The sequence below is a fragment of the Ornithorhynchus anatinus genome, chromosome X2 (genome assembly GCF_004115215.2).
Source record: "Ornithorhynchus anatinus isolate Pmale09 chromosome X2, mOrnAna1.pri.v4, whole genome shotgun sequence".
In the NCBI taxonomy this organism is placed as follows: domain Eukaryota; kingdom Metazoa; phylum Chordata; class Mammalia; order Monotremata; family Ornithorhynchidae; genus Ornithorhynchus; species Ornithorhynchus anatinus.
The window spans coordinates 11410732-11434505 of record NC_041750.1 but is presented as its reverse complement, the minus strand read 5'-3'; the positions used below and the strand labels follow the sequence as shown (position 1 = coordinate 11434505).

Below are 23774 nucleotides of genomic sequence, written 5' to 3'. Positions count from 1 at the left end.
CAAATCAAGGCAGCACAGAAGGGAGTGGGAGGCGAGGAAAGGACAGCTTAGTCGGGAAAGGCCTCTTGCAGATGTGCCTTTAATAAGGCTTTGAAGGTGGGGAGAGTAATCGTCTGTGGGATATGAAGAGGGAAGGCGTTCCAGGCCAGAAACAGGCCAGGGCGAGAGGTTGGTGGCGAGATAGACGAGATTGAGGTCTGGTGAGAAGGTTGGCATTAGAGGAGCAAAGTGTGCAGGCTGGGTTGGAGTAGGGAGAGTAGCAAGGTGAGGTAGGAGGGGGCAAGGTGATTGATTCACTTACCTTTTTCTGTGCCTCGGTTGCCTCATCTGTAAACTGGGAATGAAATACCTGTATTCCCACCCCCTTAGACTGGGTACCCCATATTAGACAGGGACTACGTCCAACATGATTATCCTGTATCTACCCTGGCATTCAGTACAGTGCTTGGCACTGTATTATGATTATTATTATTAGGATTACTGACAATGAAGCACTGCATCTCCAACTTCAGCCTCTATCCCCCGGCAGCCTTTGAGAGTTGAGTTCAGGGGACTAAAGGGATCCAGGTATTGGAGTTACCCCCTGTAGCTGTCCATTCATTCAATAGTATTTATTGAGCTCTTACTATGTGCAGAGCACTGTACTAAGCGCTTGGAATGTACAATTCAGCATCAGATAGACATAGTCCCTGCCCAGTGACAGGCTCACAGTCAAAACGGGGGAGACAGACAGCAGAGCAAAACAGAACAAAACAAAAACAAGACATCATCAAGATAAATAGAATCAAGGGGATGTACACCTCATTAACAAAATAAATAGGGTAACGAATAATATATACAAGTAAGCACAGTGCTGAGGGGAGGGGAAGGGGGAGGAGCAGAGGGTGGGGGAGAGGGGGAGCAGAGGGAAAGGGGGGCTCAGTCTGGGAAGGCATCTTGGAGGAGGTGAGCTCTCTCTATTCTCCCTCTGCCCACCTTTCCACCCCCCTCCACACACACACGTCCCCCCACCATCCTGCACCCCTCTCCCTCTCTGGACATCCCAATGAGTACCACAAGGGAGACGGCATTAAATGCCTTTATTGATTCTGAATTTTTTGAAGCTTCAGCCCCAAATAGGGTATAGCACTGCTAGCGATCTTCAAGGGCATGAGTACCAGGGGCTACGGTTTATGTGGGTGGGTGGGATTGGGCGGAGGCCTAGAGGAGGTGACATTGGAGTGTTGCATTCTGAGCTACTGCATCTGAAACCTGGTATTTCACAGCCCCTAGGCTGCTCCCCTCCAATGGGACTCTGTGGTGGGGGGAAGGGGGATGGGGGGGCAGGGGAGGAGAGAGGCTAAAGAACGAGGCCGCCCGAAACCGTGGGAGCCAAGGTTGGAAAGTGAGGTGCTGCAGGATTATCATTTTACGGTGCCTTTTTTTGAATTTACCCTATTATCTTTTTCCTTGGTGTCTGTGTGCCAGACAAAGGTGGCGAGCCCTCTAGGGGCCAAGGACTTATATCACTCTCCGGCACGTCGTACGCTAAGCGATCAATAAATGCTCCCGTTATTGTGTACACTCCTCAAGAGCAGGGATCGCCTCTTGGACTTCTAATGTACTTTTATAAACCCCCGAGTACAGTGCTGTATATCCTCAATAATGCTGTTAACTGCAGTTACGGCATCATTACTTGTTGATTGGGTCCTAGGTGCAAGGGTAAGTGAAGGAATGGGTGCAGCTAGAACTGGATGAGGCTACTTGTATGGAAAGGCGGGGCAGGGGCCAAGACCAAAGAAGGGCCCTGTTTGGGCCAAGCCAGAGCTGGGAAAGGGTTTGGCTGCAGAGGGGTAGTGGGGATTGGGGTCAGGATTGGGCTCTCCCAAGCTTCCTGGGACTGTTGACCCCTCTAGCGGCCCCAAACCCTGTCATCCAGGGGTCCCAGGCTCTGAAGGAGCAGTCTGAGGGAGAGCCTGTTGGAGAATCAGCACTGAACATCGCTAATGCGTGGCACAGATGGACTGGGCCTGGGGCAGAAACTCTTACGGGGTGGGTAGAGGGAGAGGTCCTCCAGGGATTGGAATGGGACTGCAGATTGGATAGGAGCCACTCCATGGGTGAAGGTGGATCTGCCCTGGCCAGCCACAAGAAAAACACCACTGGGCCTTCCACAGCTGAAGGCCTTGCTTAATCTTTGAATCCCGGGGGCCATAAGCCCAGGGCGGCAGCCAGTCAGGCTCCTGAGGATAGAGCAGGGGCCACCAAACCGAGCAAGCGGTAGGGATCCAGCAGAAAATGTGCCCTGAACGTGACGGACAGCTTGGTCAAGGTACCGACGACTTCCGGCAGTCAAGACATCTACTTTTTGTACATTTGCATCCCTTCTGGTCCCCCATCGTGTGGCACCAGCCCCGCTCAGAAGCCCAAAGCAAGAATCTCCCGGGGCCCCAAAGGCCGGCTCTAGCCAGGCCAGGGGGCAGCTGGACTTCAGCCCGGGGAGGGATTGCCACCTCTGGGCACAGGCAGGTGAGGGGAGGGGGGAACTGAGAACAGGCAGGTTTTAGAGGGAAGGGCCGTCCCAGTCCAGCTTTTGGGGCCTGGGGGCAAGGTTGTGGTTGACACACTGGCTCCGCGTGGGCTCTCTCCTGGTACTACCCCGACAAGTGCCAGCAGGGTCCTTGAAGGGGCTAGATGGGCAATGGGGGCAAAGGGTGAGAGAGCCAGGGTAGGGGCCCGAGCTGGCAGCTGGAGTCCAGGCTGCGGGAGATGGCTTCACCACCTGGGTCAGCTCCTCCACTGGTCATCGTCTCTTCTCTCCAGTCCAGTTCCAGCACCAGCTCCATCTCCTCCAGGTCCTCACCCCCAAGGCTTTTTCTCAACACCGGCTCTGGAGGGGCGTCCAACTGGTCTGGCTTCGGGCCGAAAGCCCAGTCTGCACCGGGGACCGGGAGACAAAGGCCACAGAGGACATGAACGAGTGATTTCCGCTGCACCCCTGGACCCTCCCGACTTCCTGCTAAACCCATTTGAGACTGAGTTGGGGAGGGGAGCAGGAGGGAGCAGCTGGACACTGGCCAGCTAGAACGAGGGGCCACTCACCAGCCAGATCATGCATGAGGTCCTTGATCAGGTGGCCCACGATAGCATAAGCCACAGCCAGAACGATCAGCGCAGCCAGCAGCAAGTACAGAACGTATTTGGGCAGGCGGATGGTGTCCAGGGCGGGAGGCCTGTACTCCTCATACAGGGACGGCTCCTGGGTCCAGTCCTCCCCATCCTCCTCTTGCTGCAGGAGACGCCGTGGCTCCCAGCCCAATACCCTCATCATTAGGGCCCTCTCCACAAGGGACCAACAGGGCCCGGCCCCTCAGCCCCTCTTCAGTCCACTCCCTGCTGCGGCTCTGCAGGGTGGGGAGAGAAGGGCATCTAGCTGTGGTAGAACTTTGGCGTTGCCCAGCAAAGGAGCAGGATGCCCCTACCTGCCACCTCAGATCCCCTTCACCTGTGATCTGGAACGAGAGGCCCCAGGACAAGCAGCAGCACAACCGTGCCGGGGTCCAGGAAGCTGCCATATCCTTGGCTCCATCCTTCCCTCCTAAAAGGCACGTAGCCCCTGGCTGCAGAGGCTAATGCTCGCTTGACTAGCGCTGAAACGACGCCCCCATTCCAGAAGGACCGGGGGGACCTTTAAGGGGTTTATAAGCTAAGAGGATTGTGGAGGATCTGGGTTGTGCCAACTAAAGAAAGAGGGACAGGGAAGGGAAGCGACTAAGCCAGTGGCAGGGAAGGCATTTTCTGCTTTGCTTTTCCAAACGTCTGATCACATGTACTGGTTCATTTGTACTCTCCCAAATGCTTAGTACAATGTTCTACACACAGAAGATGGTTGATTAACATGAGGGATTGGATAGGGTCCCTGGCACCAAGCCTCTTGCCTTCCCGGGACTTAAGAGCCACGGCACCCTAAGAGGCAAATAGAAGGCGGGTGGGGGGGTCACGTTCAGTCTCGACACAAGAACGAGCCTCCGTGGCTCAGGGCCTAAATTAAACTAGGTCATGGCTTTCAAGGAAATCAGGCCAAGGGCCTAAATTAAATTGACTAATTTCTGTTTCCCCTTCCTAGTTGTTTGTTTGACTTGGGGACTGTATGGGTGGGCCCTAGAATGTCCAGCTGCCCTCTAGGACTGCAGAAATTCCCTTTTTTTTATGGTACTTGTTAAACGCTTACCATTTGCCAGGCATTGTATTAAGTGCTGGGGTGGATTCAAGTTAATCAGGTCAGACACAGTCCCTGTCCCTCATGGGGCTCACACTCAAATCCCCATTTTAGAAATGAGGTAACAGGCACAGAGAAGTGAAATGACTTGCCCAAGATTACACAGCTGACAAGTGGCAGAGCCGGGATTAGAACCTTCTGATTCCTAGACCCGTGCTCTATCCACTAGGCAACACTGCTTCTCTAGTAAGCAGTTCTAGTAAGAGAAGCAGCGTGGCTCAGGTGAAAGAGCACGGTTGTAGGAGCCAGAGGTCATGGGTTTGAATCCCAGCTCTGCCACTTGTCAGCTGTGTGACTGTGGGCAAGTCACTTCACTTCTCTGGGCCTCAGTTCCCTCATCTGTAAAATGGGAATTAAGACTGAGTCCCGTGTGGGACAACCTGATTACTCTGTATCTACCCCAGTGCTTAGAATAGTGCTCTGCACATAGTAAGCGCTTAACAAATACCAACGTTATTATTATTAAGTGCCCCCTCTTAGACAATGGCACCCCCTTGCCCACAGCACCTAAAGGGCACTCCAGCACCTGGGGAGGGATGACAGATGCTGTTAGCTACGTGCCACCAGTATGGGAATGGCTTTTTGCCTGCTGAGTGACCTTGGGCAAGTCGCTTCACTTCTCCGGGCCTCATCTGTCATATAGGGATTCAATAGAACAGTGCTCGGCACATAGTAAGCGCTTAACAAATACCAACATTATTACCTGTTCTCCTTCCCCTTTAGAAGGTGAGGGACAGAGACGGTGTCCAACCTGAACTTCTATTTACCCCAGGGCTTAGAACAGTGCCTTACAATAAGCTCTTAAATACTCTTTTTTAAAAAAATTACTATTACTGTATGGAAAGAGGATCCCCCATGCCCTCCCATCTTTGCCAGACATAAAGGTTTGATATAGCCACGCCCCAGAACACCAACACCAAACTCTTTTTTGCTTTAAAGAAATAATTTAATATTCCATTTAGGGAACCCCTCCACCCCAAAGGTGCGGCGGCAGGCTCAGCTCCCCCGGCTCTCCTCTCTTCCCTGCCTAGTGAAAGCCCCACACCAGCTCCCTCAAGGCCTGCTTGCTGCCCCTCCCGGCTTTTTCGGGCACAGGGCCGTCCAACGTGGGGCACCCGGGCTGCAGCCCCATTTTGAGATCCTTAGTAAAATTGTTTTTCCCCTCATTAGCTGACAGTTGAACCAGAAGCAGCACCCACTAGCCCACTGTCCAGCTCTACCACTATACAAACTGACCGCTGCCGTACTACTGGGCTTAAATTGGTTAGCAATTGCAGCTGGATAGTCTTAACATCATCACTTTGAGTGCAGGCTATTCAATACCAATATTCACACATTAGTACTAGTAAAGTTGATGCAACTGCTAAAAAAATCATTTCTGAATACCTAGTAGGTTTTACTAGACCGTTATCAATGAAAAAATTCATGCAACCCATACATCCATGAATTTCCGGTCACAACACCCGCTTTCAGACAGACGGATTCCTGGCTACTCCAAAAGGAAACCCAGGATGAGGAGAGAGGAGAATAAAGCAGGCAGGAACCCAAGCCAAGGAGCCCCGGAATGGTCCCAGAGGTGGCCACGGGGGCCAAATCTACAAGTCACTGGCCCCTGAGGCTCCAGAGGCCTGCAGCTTGCTTAGCCCATCAGCATACTGGAATTCAGGGCCGTTCTCATACTTATACATGTCTAGGGCCACCTCGCAGCTCTCCCGCACCACCCGCTCCGTGTCACAGGAGTAGGCCCGCAGTGTCTCCAGGCAAGCTGGCTTGGCAATGGATCCCAGTGCCTCGGCACACTCGTGCCGTACCATGGGGTTTTCGGTCTGGCTGGCCAGGGCTGCCGTCAGGTGAGGCACACAGGCCTCGTGCTGCAGTTGGCCGAGCACGTAGCCAATCTCGTGGCGGAACAGGGCGCTCCCGCAGCACAAACCTAAGAGAAAGAAAAGGAGGAGTCAGGCTGGGAGCAAGGGTGGCCAGAGGGCACACTGATGCTGAAGGGGGGACGTTTTCCAAGTCCATTCTCGCTGCCCGCCGAGACCATTCCCCTCTCGGATGCAGACACCGAGGCCCAGAGTCGATCCGCCAGAGGTCGTGAGTTTGAATCCCTGCTCTGCCACTTGGCAGCTGTGTGACTGTGGGCAAGTCACTTAACTTCTCTGGGCCTCAGTGACCTCATCTGTAAAATGGGGATTAAGACTGTGAGCCTCACGTGGGACAACCTGATTACCTGGTATCCACCCCAGCGCTTAGAACAGTGCTCTGCACATAGTAAGCGCTTAACAAATACCAACATTATTAGAGCCAGGGCCGGAAGCGGGGGCTCCTGGCGCCCAGCCCAGGGCTCAGCTACCTAGGACGGCTGGCCAGGAATTGAGTGAATGGCCCCCAGAACAGTTCTTTCCCGTGACAGGATGGCTCTGGCTGGGAGAACTGGAGTCCGAGGGGACCCTGACTTTAAATCCTTCGCCTGAGATATCAGCGGGGCCACGAGGATTAAGGCCACCCGTTGCCTCTTCAGAGATTCCACTTCCCAAATCACCTAGCCCTTTCTCTTACCCAGCTTGGGTGCCTTCTACATCGCTTCCCTGCTCCAGGGGATGCCCCCCACTCACCCGCTGCCAGGGCCAGCACAGCCTCTTCAGTCCCGGCATTGCGTAGGGCGAACATGGCCTGGTAGCGGTCAAAAAGGGACTGGGATTCATCCAGTAGGGTTGCCCGCAGCCGCCCTATGTCCTTTTCCTCAGCCGGGGGTGCTGGGTCCACCGACAGGTAGGGGTTGACGCCAGGAACCTCCTGATTCTGTTGCAGCCACTCCAGCCGCCGCACAGCCAGCTGACATGTCTCGGCAACCTAGGGGGTGACAAAGGGGAAAGGTAGAGAGGCAGAGGGGAAAGCTATGGGTTGCAGATGTCCACGGAGGGCCACCGTCACCCATTTCCTTCAGACATCCCAGTGCCACTGTCAGAGTCAGAATCCTGGACTGCATGGACCAGGCGTCTGGCGCAGCAATGGCGTGCTCACGGTCTGAGGCAGATGCCACGCTCTCTCCCCAAACAATAACATGTTAACGCCCCTTTCCAAATCACCAAAATTAGTTTTTTGTGGGGTGACTTGCGCCTAGCCGGAGGACTTGGGGAGTACCTCCTCTTCTTCGGGGAGGGCTCTGGGTGGGAAGAGGCTGCATAACAAAGATCCCTGGAGAGAGATCGAGAGGACATCCATCCAGACAGATCCCTAAAAAAAATCACTGCCCCCAGGGTCAAGGGGAGTTACCTCAATGACAGGATCTTTGGCATATTGTTTCAACAGCTCCAACACTTCTAGGTTCCCAATGGCTCCCAAGGCCTCTCCTAAAAGCCCAGAAGAACCGAGGTGTTAAATGAAACTCTCTCTCTCTCTCTCTCACACACACACACACACACACACACACACACACACACACACACACGAGATCAAAGCACAAGGAAGACAAAAGAACCAGAGATAGGATATGGAACAATCTGAATATGATTCCAAAACAGCTCACACTCTCCACGCTGTCCAAACTAACCTTGTAACTTGGGCCTCATCTGCAACCTTCTACCTTCAGCCTATTGCAAACGTTTCTCACTTTCTGGAAATCCCTCCTCACTCAAACCTACTAAACCTCATCCTTCCCTCTCCGCATCTTCCTCCACATCCAATTCAATACCTTCCGAAAGAGCACCATCCCCAGCGGACAGTCCTAAATTAACTTCGTCTTGCCAGGCACGCCACATAAATGCTCGCGTATAGCTCTATTTACTTGTTATATACTCAAGTAATAATTGTGGCATTTATTATGCGCTGATTAGGTAATCATCATAATTAGGGTTCTTCTTATGCGCTTACTATGTGTCAAACATTGTTCTAACCACTGGGATAGATACAAGTTCATCAGGTTGGACACAGGCCCTGTCCCACATGGGGCTCACACTATTAATCCCCACGTTACCGATGAGGGACCTGAGGCCCAGAGAAGTGAAGTGACTTGCCCAAGATCACACAGCAGGCAAGTGGCGGAGTCGGCATTAGAACCCAGGTCCTTCTGTTTCCCAGGCCCATGTTCTATCCACCAGGCCACGCTGCTTCTCCAAGCCAAGCACTGTACTAAGCGCTGGGACAGAGACAAGACAATCAGGTGGGACACTGTCCCTGTCCCACATGGGGCTCAACAGTTTAAGTAGAGAATAGGTAATTAATCCCCATTTTACAGATGAAAAAACTGAGGCCCGGAGAAATAAAGTGACAACCAATGTCACCCAGCAGGCAAGTAGCAGAGCCAAGATTAGAACCCACATCCCGACTCCCAGACCTGCACTCTTGCTCATTTGTATTTGTTATCTGTATCCATGCTCATTTTTACTTCTTATACACTGGGCAGTGTGTCTGCTTGCCTCCCTAGTTGACTGGAAGCTGGAACCATGCCCTTTACTGCTACCGGATGACTCCCAGTCCCCCTAGCACAGCGCTCTGCACCCAACATGTTTGGTCAAGACTGTCAATGAGACTGATATCGGGGGTCACCACACCACCCCAAGGAGCTCAGACCCACTCACCGGCCTCATGCCGCACCATGGGCTCCTGGCCGGTGTCCTTTAGAACCTCCACCAGCACGGGGATGGCACGTGGGTCCTGCATCTGCCCCAGGCAATAGGCCAGCTCATGCTTGAGCAGCACAGACTCATCTCCAAAGGCCCGACTGATCCAGGTAATAGCTCCCGAACCTCCCAGGCCCCTCAGGGTGAAGAGGGCTCGGAAGCGAGCCTGCAGGGGCTGCCGGGCATCCACCAGGGTCCGCCCAATGGCCTCCACCTCCTTCTCCGTCACCATCGGGCCGGTGCTGGAAGAGCTTCTGTGTTTCTGGGTCCCCAGTGGGCACCCCTCAGGCCAAGGTCTGCAAGGGGAAATGAGCTGAAGTCAAAGCTGGGAAACGGCAGTCATCCCAGTTCCTAGCACCCCCAAGGAATAGAAGGAAGATGGGGGAAAGGGATAAAGGGAAAGAGAGTAAAAGAGAGAGGAGCAAGTGTGAGCAGGAAAGGAAGAATGAAAGCAGTTCAATCAAGCAATCGTATTTACTGAGCACCTGTTTGCAGAGCACTGTATTAAGTACACTGAGTACTTTGGAAGAATAGAATAATTAGTAGACAAGATCCCTACCTAATAAGGGTGTCTTAGTATTTCACGGCATCCTTAGCAGCATAGAAGTTATCACGCCCAAGGCAGGCTCTAAGTCGGGCAATTTGTACCCACTGGTTCAGTTTCCAGAGTAGAAACAACCTTGCAAGCAGTCACTCATCTACCTGTTCAAGTGAGGTAAAGCCATATGCACCCTGTGTGGTAAAGATGGCTGATTTGGGTCATTTTACTTTCCCCTGTCTGGGGAAGAGTGGCAGATGACTTTTCTGAGCTGAGCCAGAGAGGCAGGAGCCTGTTTCCTCATTACAGCCCAGTGTCCTGTGCCTGCTCAAAAGAGGAATGCTGTTAGAAAACTGGCAAAAATCTCCATAGGACCAAATCTTGGATTAGTGCCAGCCAGCAATGGGTAATTTAATATTTGTAAAGCCCTTCCATAAAAGGAAGTCTCCCAATTGGCTGAACTTACCCTTTTTATTATATAATAATAATGGTATTTGTTCAGCACTTACTATGTGCCAGGCATTGCATTAAGCACTGGGGTAGATATAAGCAAATCAAGTTGAACACAGTCCCCGTCCCACATGGGGCCCACAGTCTTAATCCCCATTTTACAGATGAGATAACTGAGGCCCAAAGAAGTCAAGTGACTTGCCCAAAACACAGCAGACATATGACGGGGCCGGGATTGGAACCCAGGTCCTCTGACTCCCAGGCCTGTGTTCTATCCACTAGGCTATGCTGCTTGGCATGACAGCTGTCCTGGAAAACATCTCCTGTGCTTCCTTCCTGGTGGTAGTTAAGCGCTTACTATGTGCAAAGCACTGTTCTAAGCGCTGGGGGGCGGGGGGATACAAGTTGATCAGATTGTCCCATATGGGGCTCACAGTCTTAATCCCCATTTTACAGATGAGGTAACTGCAGCCCAGAGAAGTTAAGTGACTTGCCCAAAATCACAGCTGACAAGCGGCGGAGCCGGGATTAGAACCCACAACCTCTGACTCCCAAGCCCAGGCTCTTTCCACTAAGCCACGCTGCTTCCTGGTGACAAACTACCATGGGTGTGTTCATGGGGGGGGGGGCGGGGGGGGCGCAGAGGTAGTAATTGGAACACTTACTAACCTGTTCTAAGCACTGGAGTTGATTCAACCTAATCAAGTTGGTTGGACACGGTCTCTGTCCCACATGGGGCTTACAGTCTTGAACAGGTATTTATTTCATCCCCATTTTACAGCTGAGGAAACTGAGGCACAAAAGTGAAGTGACTTGCCCAAAGCCACACAGCAGACAAGTGGCAGAACCCCGGCCCTCTGATTCCCGGGCCTGTGCTCTTTCCACTAGGCCACTACTGCTTCCCTCTCTCTGTCAGATAAGGTTAGATCATCCCCGCAAGGATCAGCAACCTGTAAAGTGGCTGGCAGAAATGGCTTTTTGCTAAATTTAGGTTTTAGTTTGGAAAGTATTCCCCGCAGAAGCACCATCCTGCCTCCCAACTACCAGTCTCTCCTCAACCCATTCTGTCTGAAGGAATCTACCCTCAGTGCTTAGTGGAAAGAGCCTGGGCTTGGGAGTCAGAGCTTGTGGGTTCTAATCCCGGCTCCGCCACTTGTTTCCTGTGTGACCTTGGGCAAGTCACTTCACGTCTCTGTGCCTCAGTTACCTCATCTGTAAAAATGGGGATAAAAAAAACTGTGAGTCCCACGTGGGACAATCTGATTACCTTGTATCTACCCCAGCGCTTAGAACAGTGCTCAGCACATAATAAGCGTTTAACAAATACCAACATTATTATTATGATGCCCCAAAATACCCCTTACATTTGGACAGAAAAACACAAAAAGCTCATCCCCATGTTTAATGTCGTGCAGAATGACGGAATTCATTCAGGTTACCTACCCCAAAAGTGATTTGAGCACATGGCTCTCCCTTCCCCCGAGAAGCCAACCACAACTAGCAGATTGAAAAGAATGGACCCAAATCCCAGTCAACATCAAAGGATTCTATGCAATTTAATAAGTGTCGGGTCAGTCGCTGTGAACAAACCCTTGTTACTAGTTCCCTGACCCCACCCACTCCAGAACAGAAAGCATCTTCCAGGGAGAAGCAAAATCTGCACCTTCAAAGAAGATCTAAGAGCTGCCAGCCTAAACCCGGGTGGTTCCCTGTTCCCCCATGTCCAGCACCACGAGGGAATCCAGAAGCCACAGGGTCTGGGTCTACCGTGGCCAGACGTGCAGGTTGGAGAAAGGCTGCTCGCTGCTTGACGATTCTGTGGTATTCCTCTTCCCCACACTGGCTCACAGTCTAAAGATAGGAGCCCAAGGAGCCGGAGGCCCAGCCTCAGCTCTTCTTGTTCACTTATAAACGTGCGTGTCCAAACACACACACAAACACATACACGGGGCGAGGGGAAAATAGAGACTCCCTTGGAGGGGCCCATGCATACATCCCAGCGACTTGGCCATATGGACGGGCCCTCCTCTATTATACTACTATTAATAATAATAATGGCGTTTGTTAAGCGTTTACTATGTGCCAAGCACTGTTATCTGCACTGGGGTAGATAAAGGTCATCAGGTTGTCCCGCGTGGGGCTCACAGTTTTAATCCTCACAGTGGGGATTAACTGTGAGCCTCACGTGGGACAACCTGATTACCCTGTATCTACCCCAGCGCTTCGAACAGTGCTCTGCATATGGTAAGCGCTTAATAAATACCAACATTATTATTATTATTCCCCATTTTACAGATGAGTAACTGAGGCACAGAAAAGTTAGGCGACTTGCCCAAAGTCGCACAGCTGACAAGTGGCGGAACCGGGATTGGAATCCATGACCTCTGACTCCCAATCCCGTGCTCCATCCACTAAGTCATGCTCCTTCTCTAGCCAAGCTGCTTCTATGGCACCTGAGGATCTCCAAGCACTTTACCACTCCCCCATGTTTCAGAGGGGAAAGCCAGAAAGACGAAAGAGGCTCAACCGAGGCCTGGAGGAGCAGCGTGGCCTAGTGCAGAGAGACCGGGCCTGGGATCCTGGGGACCTGGGTTCTAATCCCGTCTCACCCCTTGTCAGCCGTGTGACCTTAGGCCAGTCGCTTCACTTCTCTATGCCTCAGTGACCTCATCTGTCGCTGGGGGATGAAGATGGTGAACCCCACGTGGGGCAACCTGATGACCTTGTATCTCCCCCAGCGCTTAGAACAGTGCTTGGGGCATCGTAAGCGCTTAACAAATACCATCATTAATATCACCCCGGCGCTTGGCACATAGTAACAGCTTGACAGATACATTTAAAAAAAATGGCCTTACTAGTGAGGCAGGCAGGGGAGAGACTCCCAACCCCGCAGGCTGCTAGAGAGGAGGTACAGGGGGCGGGGAGGGACAAGAAGACTGCAAATTGGAGGGAGAGGAGGGAAACAGGGGCCGACCCCGAGAACCCATCTCGCAGATGAAACAAACGACTCTTACCTGAAAGCCCTCAGACGGCAGCCATCTTTCCCTCCACGTGACTCAAACCCGGCGCCTTAACCGGGCTCAGCCTGAGGAACCAGAGGGGCGAGATGGAGTTCTTCAACTTCCTAGTTCCTAAATCTTAAAGCAAAGGAAGGACCCGCCTTGGGACGGCGTCGGGGATGCGAACAACTCCTCTCCGTTTCCAACAACTGGGCCGCCGGCTGTCCGGCGGGCGACGGGAAAGGGGGCGGGCGGGGTGGGGGGGGGGCGGCTTGCTACTGGGCATGCGCGGCGCCCTGCCCCGCTCTTAACGGAGCCGCGCGGGCAAGCTGGCGTAAAGTGTCTGTGAATGGGCCGAGCCGCAGGCATTTCGCCGTTGGGGGTTACGCGAAAACCGCGGCGCCTTTGAAATTACCCCTCGTTCGACCGCCTTTAATAATAATAATAATAATAATGTTGGTATTTGTTAAGCGCTTACTATGTGCAGAGCACTGTTCTAAAAGCTGGGGGAGATACAGGGTCATCAGGTTGTCCCACGTGGGGCTCACAGTCTTCATCCCTATTTTCCAGATGAGGGAACTGAGGCCCAGAGAAGTGACTTGCCCACAGTCACACAGCTGACAAGTGGCGGAGCTAGGATTCGAACCCATGACCTCAGACTGCGAAGCCCAGGCTCTTTCCACTGAGCCACGCTGCCTTTCTCGAATGCCCGGCAATACACTGTACTAACCGCTAGGAAGAGTAGACAGTTATTTCGGTCGATCGTCTTTATGGAGCGCTTCCTGTGAAAGTAAGCAGCGTGCCTCAGTGGAAAGAGCCCGAGCTTGGGAGGGAGAGGTCATGGGTTCGAATCCAGGCACCGCCCCTTATCAGCTGGGTGACTGGGGGCAAGTCACTTCACTTCTCTGGGCCTCAGTGACCTCATCTGGAAATAATAATGTTGGTATTTGTTAAGCGCTTACTATGTGCAGAGCACTGTTCTAAGCGCTGGGGTACATACAGGTAATCAGGTTGTCCCATGTGGGGCTCAGAGTCTTCATCCCCATTTTACAGATGAGGGAACTGAGGCACAGAGAAGTTAAGTGACTTGTCCACAGTCACACAGCAGACAAGTGGCAGAGCTGGGATTAGAACCCATGACCTCTGACTTCCAAGCCCATGCTCTTTCCACTGAGCCACACTGCTTCTAAGAAACAGCACCCGGTATTCCCTGGCGGAATCCCATCCAAGTACTAACTAGGCCCGACCCTGCTTAGCTCCTGAGATCAGACGAGATCGGGCACGTTCAGGGTGGTATGGCAGTAAACATGTGTCTGCCACCACATCCCTCCTCACTGAATTCTTAGTTTCTGAGCTCCTAAATGGTCAGGGACTGTGATTTATAAAGGGCGCACAGTGGACCTTCTATAAATACTATCACTAATCTAAATACTACTCAATCGGTGCCTATCAAGCACTTTACTATATGCAGAGCACTGTACTAAGTGCTTGGGAGAGTACGAGAGAACAGTACAACGCTCTGCACATAGTAAGCGCTCAATAAATGCTATTGAATGAATGCATGAGTTAGCCGACACGTCCCCCGCCCATAACAAGCTTGCAGTCTGGAGGGGGAGATGGACATTGATATAAATAATGCACGGTATATAATTTAAAGATATGTTCCTAAGTGTTGGGGGGTTGGGGGCGGGACGAATATCAAACATCCAAAGCGCGTAGACGATGCAGAAGGGAGAGCGAGCTGGGGGAAGAAAGGCTTTAATACTACTGATGGAGGAGAATAGAGGCAGTGTGGCCTGGTGGAAAGAGTAATAGTAATGAGAGTACTTCTTAGGTGCTCAGTGGACGCAGAGCACTGTACTAACTGCCGGGAAAGCATACGCAGGTGGGAATCGGTGACTGCTTCGGCAGCGGCCGCCGCAGATTTCCCAAGGTTTTGGGGAAGCGGTCCCAAGTTGGGGCTGCTTTTCCCTGTTAGAAGACGAGCTGGGATGGAGGTTCCTTGGTGCTGCTGGTACGGGAACCTGAGGAAGCAGCAGGGCAGTCTGATAGAGGAGGATGCCAAGGACCCCGAGAGTCACAGTGGGGAGGCGGCAGGCACTCAGGGGAGTCGCACAACCATCTTTTTCGCAGGCTCCTCCTCTGCCTCCCAGCTTCTTAACTGCGAGGCTGTCAAGGCTCATTTCTGGGACCCCTTCTATTCTTTAACTACACCCACTCCCTTGGAGAACTCATTCACTCCCACGGCTTCAACTACCATCTCTATGCAGACGATCACCAAATCTACCCGTCCGGCCCTGATCTCTCTCCTTCTCCGCAGTCTCACGTTTCCTTCCGCCTTCGGGACATCTCTACCTGAACATCCTGCCGACGGCTCAAACTTAACAAAACAGAACTCCTCATCTTCCCACCCAAACCCTGTCCTCCCCCCTGACTTTCCCATCACTGTAGACAGCATCACCAGCCTCCCTGTCTCATAAACCCATAAACTTGGCATTATCCTTGACTCATCTCTCTCATTCAACCCACATATTCAATCTGTCATCAAATCCTGTCAGTTCTACCTTCACAACATCTCTAGAATCCGCTCTTTCCCCTCCATCCAAATTGCTACCACACTGATCCAAGCACTTAACCTATCCCCCCTTGACTACTGCATCAGCCTCCTCGCTGACCTCCATCTCCCGTCTCTCAATCAGTCATATTTATTGAGTGCTTACTGGGTGCAAGGAACTGTACTGAGCGAACAATTCCCCTCTAGAATGTGAGCTTGTTGTGGGCAGGGATTGTCTCTCTCTATTGCTGTATTAAACTTCCCCAAGCACTTAGTACAGTGCTCTGCACACAGTAAGCGCTCAATAAATACGATTGAACTGAATGAATGAACAATAAAACAGACACATTTCCTGTCCACAACGACCTTAAAGTCTAGAGGGGGAGACACATATAAATAAATATGCATATGTACATAAGTGCTTTGGGGCTGCAGGGCTGGGGGGAGTGAATAAAGGAAGCAAGTTGGGGTGATGCAGAAGGGAGTGGGAAAAGAGGGCTTAGTCAGGGAAGGCCTCTGGGAGGAGATGGGCCTTCAGTAAGTCTTCGAAGGGGGGGAAGAGTAATTGTCTGTCAGATACGAAGAGGGAGGATGTTCCAGGACAGAGGCAGGATGTGGGCGAGAGGTCAGCAACGAGATAGAAGAGATCGAGGTACTGTGAGCACATAAGTGTGCAGGCTAGGTTGCAGCAAGACGAGCAGCAAGGTGAGGTAGGAGGGGGCAAGGTGACTGAATGCTTCAAAGAGTTTCTGTTTGATGTGGAGGTGGATGGGCAACCCCTGGAGGTTCTTGAGGAGGGGGGAAACATGGCCTGAAAGCGTTTAAATGAAGCAGCGTGGCTCAGTGGAAAGAGCACGGGCTTTGGAGTCAGGGCTCATGAGTTCGAATCCCAGCTCTGCCACTTGTCGGCTGTGTGACTGTGGGCAAGTCACTTAACTTCTCTGTGCCTCAGTTCCCTCATCTGTAAAATGGGGATTAAGACTGTGAGCCCCACGTGGGACAACCTGATTCCCCTATGTCTACCCCAGCGCTTAGAACAGTGCTCGGCACATAGTAAGCGCTTAACAAATACCAACATTATTATTATTGTAGAAAAGTGATCCGGGCAGCAGAGAGGTCGGGGTGGATTAAGATGGAGAAGAGGCCACTGGATTCGGTAAGGAGATCATCTGTGACCTCTGAGAGTCCGGCTTCTGTGGAGTGAAGGGCACGGAAAACAGCCTAAGCATCTCCAGTCTACACTTCACTCTGCTACCGGATCCTTTTTATAAGAAACTGCTCAGTCCACATCTCCGTACTCCTCAAGAATTTCCAGTGGTTGCCCATCCACCTCCACATCAAACAAAAACTCCTTACCATTGGTTTTAAAGCACTCAATCAGCTCACCCTCTCCTATCTTACCTTGCTACGACCCAGCCCGCAAGCTCTGCTCCTTCAGCACCAATCTACTCCCTGGACCTCAAACTCATCTATCTCACCACTAACCTCTTGCCCATGTCCTCTCTCTGGCTTGAAACTCTGTCCCCTTTCTACACGATAGACCACCATTATCCCCAACTTCAAAGCCTTATTAAAATCACTTCTCCTCCAAGATGCCTTCCCCAACTAAACCCCCATTTCTCTTCCTGCCTCTCCCTTCTGCGTTGCCTTCACACTTGAATCTGTACTCTTTAAACACTTGATATTCACTCCACAGCACTTACGTGCATATCCATCATTTATTTTAATGTCTGTCTCCTTGTGGGCAGGGAACGAAGCTACAAATTCCACTGTACTCTACTCTCTCAAATGCTTAGCAGGATGGTGTGGTGGAGAGAGCACAAGCCTGAGAGTCATGGGTTTTAATCCCGGCTCCCCCACTTGTCTGCTGTGTGACCTTGGGCAATTCGCTTCACATCTCCGGGCCTCAGTTACCTCATATGTAAATGGGGATCGAGACTGGGCACTCTATGTGGGACAAGGATTGTGTCTAACCCAATTTGTTTGTATCTACTTTAGCACTTAGTACAGTGACAGGCACATAGTAAGTGCTTAACAAATACCACAATTAATTATGAGAAGTAGCGTGGCTTAGTGGACAGAGCATGGGGCTGGGAGTCAGAAGGACCTGGATTCTAAACCCGGCTCTGTCACTTGTCTGCTGTGTGACCTTGGACAAGTCACTTAACTTCTCTGTGCTTCAGTTACCTCATCTGTAAAAAATGGGGATTTAGATTGTGAGCCCTATGTGGGATAGGGGCTGTATCCAACCCAATTACTTTGTATCTACCCCAAGCGCTTAGTACAATGCCTGGCACATAGTAAGCACTTAACAAATACCACAATTATTATTATTATTACAGTACTCTGCACACAGTAAGCACTCAATAAATACCACTGACTGATTGGCCTGTGGTGCACAGGGCATATTGGGAGCAGAGCCCTGAGAACTGCAAAAGAGCCCAAGACTAGAAGTCAAGAGATCCAGGTTCTAGTCCCAGGTCTGCCAGTTGTCCGCTGTGTGACCCCAGGCAAGTCCCTTAATTTCTCTGTGCCTTCTTTTCCTAATCTGTAAAATGTGGATAAGAGAGACTCTGAGCCTTGTGTGAAACAGAGACTTTGTCTGATCTCAAAACGTCGTATCTATTCCCCCTGCTTGGCACATAGAAAGTGGGAGACGTTTGGCGACAGACTCACAAGGAAAGGTAAAACAATAACGTATGGAAAAGCTACCTAAAAAGCCAAAGAGAAAGAGCCCAGGTTTGGGAGTCAGAGCTTATGGGTTCCAATCCCAGCTCCACCACTTGTCAGCTGTGTGACTTGGGGCAAGTCACTTAACTTCTCTGTGCCTCAGTTACTTCATCTGCAAAAGGGGGATTAAGACTGTGAGCCCCACGTGGGACAACCTGATGACCTTGTATCTACCCCAGCGCTTAGAACAGTGCTTGGCACAGAGTAAGTGCTTAACAAATACCATCATCATCACCATCAAGAGTGAGCAATGTGGCCTAGTGGAAAGAGCACTAGAGAGAAGCAGCATGGCCTCCTCTATCTCACCTCCGACCTCTCACCCACGCCCTGCCTCTGGCCTGGATGGCCCTCCCTCTTCATATCCAACAGACAATGACTCTCCCCTGCTTCAAAGCCTTATTGAAGGCCCACCTCCTCCAAGAGGCCTTCCCTGACTAAGCCCTCCTTTCCTCTTCTCCCACTCCCTTGTGCATCGCCCTGACTTCCTCCCTTTATTCATCCCCTCTTCTAGCCCCATAGCACTTACAAACGTATCTGTGATTAATTTATTTATATTAACGCCTGTCTCCCCCTCTAGACTTATAAGATGGTTGTGGGCAGGGGATGTGTCTGTTATACTGTACTCTCCCAAGTGCTTAGTACAATGCTCTGAACACCGTAAACGCTCCATAAGTATGATCGACTGATTGATTCTAGTGAGAAGCAGCATAGTGGAAAGAGCACGGACCTGGGAGTCGGAGAGGACCTGACTTCCAATCCTGGTTCCACCACTTGTCTGCTGCGTGACCTCGGGCAAGTCCCTTGACTTCTCTGTGCCTCAGTTTTTTCATCTGTAAAATAGGGATTAAGACTAGGAGCCCTATGTGAGACAAGGATTGTGTCCAACCTGATTACCTTCTATCTACCCCAGTGTTTAGTTAAGTGTGTGGCACATACAGTCCTCTAGACTGTAAACTAATTTTGAGCAGGGAGTGTGTTTGCTAATTCTGTTATATTATACTTTCCCAAGTGCTTAGTACAGTGCTCTGTACATAGAAAGCGCTCCATAAACACCATTAATTGATTGACTTTAAGTGCTTAGTAAATACCTTAAAAAAGGACCTTAAATAAATTTTAAAAAGTGTTGTAAAATGTTGTGGCTAAAAGCAGCATGGCATAGTGGATAGAGCATGGGGCTGGGAGTCAGAAGGTCATGGATTCTAATCCCAACTCTGCCATTTGTCTACTATGGGACCCTGGGCAAGTCCCTTCACTTTTCTACGCTTCAGTTTCCTCATCTGTAAAACAGGGTTTGAGACTGTGAGCCCCACGTGAGACAGGGACTGTGCCCAACCTGATTGTCTTGTATCCACTCTAGAGCTTAACACAGTGCCTGGCGCATCGTAAGCGCTTAACAAATACTATTATTATTATTATTATTAAAAATAGAGCAGTGTTTCAGGCTCTCAGGCTCAGGCAGGGCTGTTCAGAGTCCAAAAGTCGAACAGCCACATCAACCTCACAATAGTCTAAAACCTGAGAAGGCCTCATGCTACTCCTGCTTCTTCTTCTCCCGCTCATGCTGGTGCAAGATAAGATGGGAGCCAGTCAATCAGTGATATTTACTGAGTGCTTACTGTGTGCAGAGCACAATACTAAGCGCTTGGAAGAGTCCGATATAACAATATAACAGACACATTCCCTGCCCACAATAAGCTTACAGTCTAGAGGGGGAGACAGAAATTAATATAAATAAATAAAACTACAGATATGTACAGGTGACGTCAGGGTTGGGCCTCGGCAAAATGGGAGTCACGTTTTCTATTGAGGTGTGCAGAAAGCTTCGTGGGGTGTTTTTTTTAATAATTTCATTTTTACGACTTGCGATCTAAACAGGCTTCTGTGCCTGTTTATTAATAATAAATAATTAATAAATAATAATAATTAATAATAATAAATAATAATAAAATTATTTATTAATAATAATTAATAATTATTATAATTATAATTATTTCAGCTTCTCAACTTTTGGCATACTGCAATGATGCTTCGCCTTCTCCTATTCCCCCTGACTAAGGGGGAAGGGTGAGGAGCTGATCTGCTTCTCGCCCCTCAGTGCTATCTTTGCACTATCTCACCCCAAGATAATCATAATAATTGTGCTTGGCACTATAATAAGCACTAGGGCAGATACAAGGCAAGCAGACTGGATACAATCCCTGTCCCACATGGGGCTCACCGTAGGATGAAGAACAGTTAGGACAGAGAACTGGTGCTGAATCCCCATTTTACGGATGAGGAAATTAAGACACAGGGAAGTGACTCGCCCGAGGTCACGCAGCAGGTAAGTGGCAGAACCGGGATTAGAACCCAGGTCCCCTAAGTCCAGGGCCTGTGCTCCTTCCATTGGACCGCCCTCACCGCCTCTTCATCTGGGAGAAGGTCATATTCTTCATGAAGGTCACATCATCCGCCTCTACCGCCCACGACAATTAAATGTCGCTGTCATCTACCGCCTGCCCCACTTCCAATTTTCTGAGCTATTTTGAAGTCTTTCTTTGCTTCCTTCTCTCCCTCCTGCCCTATACTGATCTTCAGGGACCTCGATATCCATGTTCATGTTAATCGTTCCCCACCAAGCAGTACACTTCCTCTTGCCTAAGGGGCCGGTCCGCAGCGTCAGTCTTGTTGAGAGGTTGAGGAGGATTAAGATGGAGAAGAGGCCACGGGATTTGGCAAGGGGGAGGTCATCGGTATTCTGGGAGACAGCAGTTTCTATGGAGCGGAGGGGATGGCAGCTGGACTGCAAAGAGGTTAAGGAGGGAGTTGGAGAAGAGGAAGTGGAGACTGTGCAGTCAGACAGTTTCTAGACTTGGAACAATGCTCAGAGTCTGTTGAGTTGGAAGAATTTCCCAGAAGAGAAGCATATTCCGATGTTCATTCATTCATTCATTCAATAGTATTTATTGAGCGCTTACTATGTGCAGAGCACTGTACTAAGCGCTTGGGATGAACAAGTCGGCAACAGATAGTGACAGTCCCTGCCGTTTGACGGGCTTACAGTCTAATCGGGGGAAACAGGCAGACAAGAACAATGGCAATAAATAGAGTCAAGGGGAAGAACATCTCGTAAAAACAATGGCAACTAAATAGAATCAAGGCAATGTACATTTCATTAACAAAATAAATAGGGTAATGGAAATATATACAGTTGAGCAGACGAGTACAGTGCTGTGGGGATGGGAAGGGAGAGGTGGAGGAGCAGAGGGAAAAGGGGAAAATGAGGCTTTAGCTGCGGAGAGGTAAAGGGGGGGTGGCAGAGGGAGTAGAGGGAGAAGAGGAGCTCAGTCTGGGAAGGCCTCTTGGAGGAGATGAGTTTTAAGTAGGGTTTTGAAGAGGGGAAGAGAATCAGTTTGGCGGAGGTGAGGAGGGAGGGCGTTCCAGGACCGCGGGAGGATGTGGCCCGGGGGTCGACGGCGGGATAGGCGAGACCGAGGGACGGTGAGGAGGTGGGCGGCAGAGGAGCGGAGCGTGCGGGGTGGGTGGTAGAAAGAGAGAAGGGAGGAGAGGTAGGAAGGGGCAAGGTGATGGAGAGCCTTGAAGCCTAGAGTGAGGAGTTTTCGTTTGGAGCGGAGGTTGATAGGCAACCACTGGAGTTGTTTAAGAAGGGGAGTGACATGCCCAGATCGTTTCTGCAGGAAGATGAGCCGGGCAGCGGAGTGAAGAATAGACTGGAGTGGGGCGAGAGAGGAGGAAGGGAGGTCAGAGAGAAGGCTGACACAGTCGTCTAGCCGGGATATAACGAGAGCCCGTAGCAGTAAGGTAGCCGTTTGGGTGGAGAGGAAAGGGCGGATCTTGGCGATATTGTAGAGGTGAAACCGGCAGGTCTTGGTAACGGATAGGATGTGTGGGGTGAACAAGAGAGACGAGTCAAGGATGACACCGAGATTGCGGGCCTGAGAGACGGGAAGGATGGTCGTGCCATCCACGGTGATAGAGAAGTCTGGGAGAGGACCGGGTTTGGGAGGGAAGATAAGGAGCTCAGTCTTGCTCATGTTGAGTTTTAGGTGGCGGGCAGACATCCAGGTGGAGACGTCCTGGAGGCAGGAGGAGATGCGAGCCCGAAGGGAGGGGGAGAGGACAGGGGCGGAGATGTAGATCTGCGTGTCATCTGCGTAGAGATGGTAGTCAAAGCCGTGAGAGCGAATGAGTTCACTGAGGGAGTGAGTGTAAATGGAGAACAGAAGAGGGCCAAGAACTGACCCTTGAGGAACTCCAACAGTTAAAGGATGGGAGGGGGAGGAGGCTCCAGCGAAGGAGACCGAGAATGACCGGCCAGAGAGGTAAGAGGAGAACCGGGAGAGGACGGAGTCCGTGAAGCCAAGGTGAGATAAGGTATGGAGGAGGAGGGGATGGTCGACAGTGTCAAAGGCAGCAGAGAGGTCAAGGAGGATTAGAATGGAGTAGGAGCCATTGGATTTGGCAAGAAGGAGGTCACGGGTGACCTTAGAGAGAGCAGTCTCGGTAGAGTGGAGGGGACGGAAGCCAGATTAGAGGGGGTCTAGGAGAGAATGGGAGTTAAGGAATTCTAAGCATCGATTGTAGACGACTTGTCTACATCAAGATCTCTTATTACATCTTCCAGCAGAGCTACCTAGCATAAAGTGAACGGGAGACAGTCCACTACACATCCCTGCACTCGCCAATGGGCGATGGCGAATGGATTGGCCGGGGCCTCTGGCTCTAATACAGCCAGCCCTCCCAATGCAAAGTCACCTCGGAATATCAGTGAGCTCTTTAGGGCAGCCCCATTTACTAATTTCCAGAATCCAGATCCACGGGTGTCATCGAATGATAACCCAGAGCAGCCAGCTGCTGCCGTGGTCACAGCCGCTCTGCCTCAGCGGCTTAGCCTGGTCAGGCTTTGGAAGCAAGGGCATTATCTTCCACTCTTGACACCTCCCTGACCTTCAGGTCCCACTTTTGATCTACAGCTAAATCCCGTCAGTTCTTCCTACACGACAGTTCCCGAATCCACTCCTTCCTTTCTCCGCCCTCCTGGTACTGGCTCTGGACATGAAGGTATGAAGCCTCCAATGGCTTCCCATTTCCCTCGGCATCCAGCAGAAACTCCTCAAGGTTAGATTCCAGGTTCCCTACCAACTCTTCCCATCTTACATTCTGGCTCTCTTCACGCGCTACACTCCAGTTCGCACTCTTCGTTCTTCCCAAGCTCACATTCTAACCGTGCCTCGCTCTAGACTCTCTCACCTCCATCCCCTCCCCGACATTGTTCTTCTGTCCTGTAACTCCTTTTCCCCGCCTAATCTAGACAACGGGCCTCTCTTCAAAGCCCTCCTAAAACCTCACCTCCTCCAAGCCTGCCCCGATTAACTCTCAATAACCCCAAATCGCCTTGTTCCAGGAGGGTTGTAATCAATAAATCAAGCATATTTATCGGGCACTTACCATGTGCTAAGCTTCTCCTTGAGAGAATAGTGTCGTGCTGTATCATTATTGTGCTGTATCGTACTCTCCCAAGCGCTTAGTACAATGCTCTGCACACAATGGGTGCTCAATAGATAAGACTGAATGAATGAATGAGAGCACAATCCCACAGAGTTGGCAGACATGTTCCTTGCCC

At 51.0% G+C, this 23774-nt stretch overlaps 1 protein-coding gene and 1 pseudogene across 2 annotated transcripts; both read right to left on the bottom strand.

Annotated features, from left to right (window-relative positions):
- Positions 1-1062: 1062 nt before the first annotated feature.
- Positions 1063-13118, bottom strand: DOHH (deoxyhypusine hydroxylase). Of its 2 annotated transcripts, XM_029053285.1 has the most exons (6): positions 12883-13118; positions 8839-9176; positions 7535-7611; positions 6874-7111; positions 6070-6191; positions 1063-2914 (listed from the first exon to the last, which is right to left on the bottom strand). In XM_029053285.1, exons 2-6 carry the CDS (start codon positions 9110-9112, stop codon positions 2858-2860), a joined length of 768 nt encoding a protein of 255 aa, XP_028909118.1. In that variant the 5' UTR covers positions 9113-9176; positions 12883-13118; the 3' UTR covers positions 1063-2857. The 2 variants fall into 2 exon arrangements, with proteins under 2 accessions (XP_028909118.1, XP_028909117.1); XM_029053284.2 differs by lacking the exon at positions 1063-2914 and having other exon boundaries at positions 5631-6191.
- A 937-nt stretch (positions 13119-14055) lies between these two features.
- Positions 14056-14174, bottom strand: LOC114807469 (annotated as a pseudogene).
- Positions 14175-23774: the final 9600 nt, after the last annotated feature.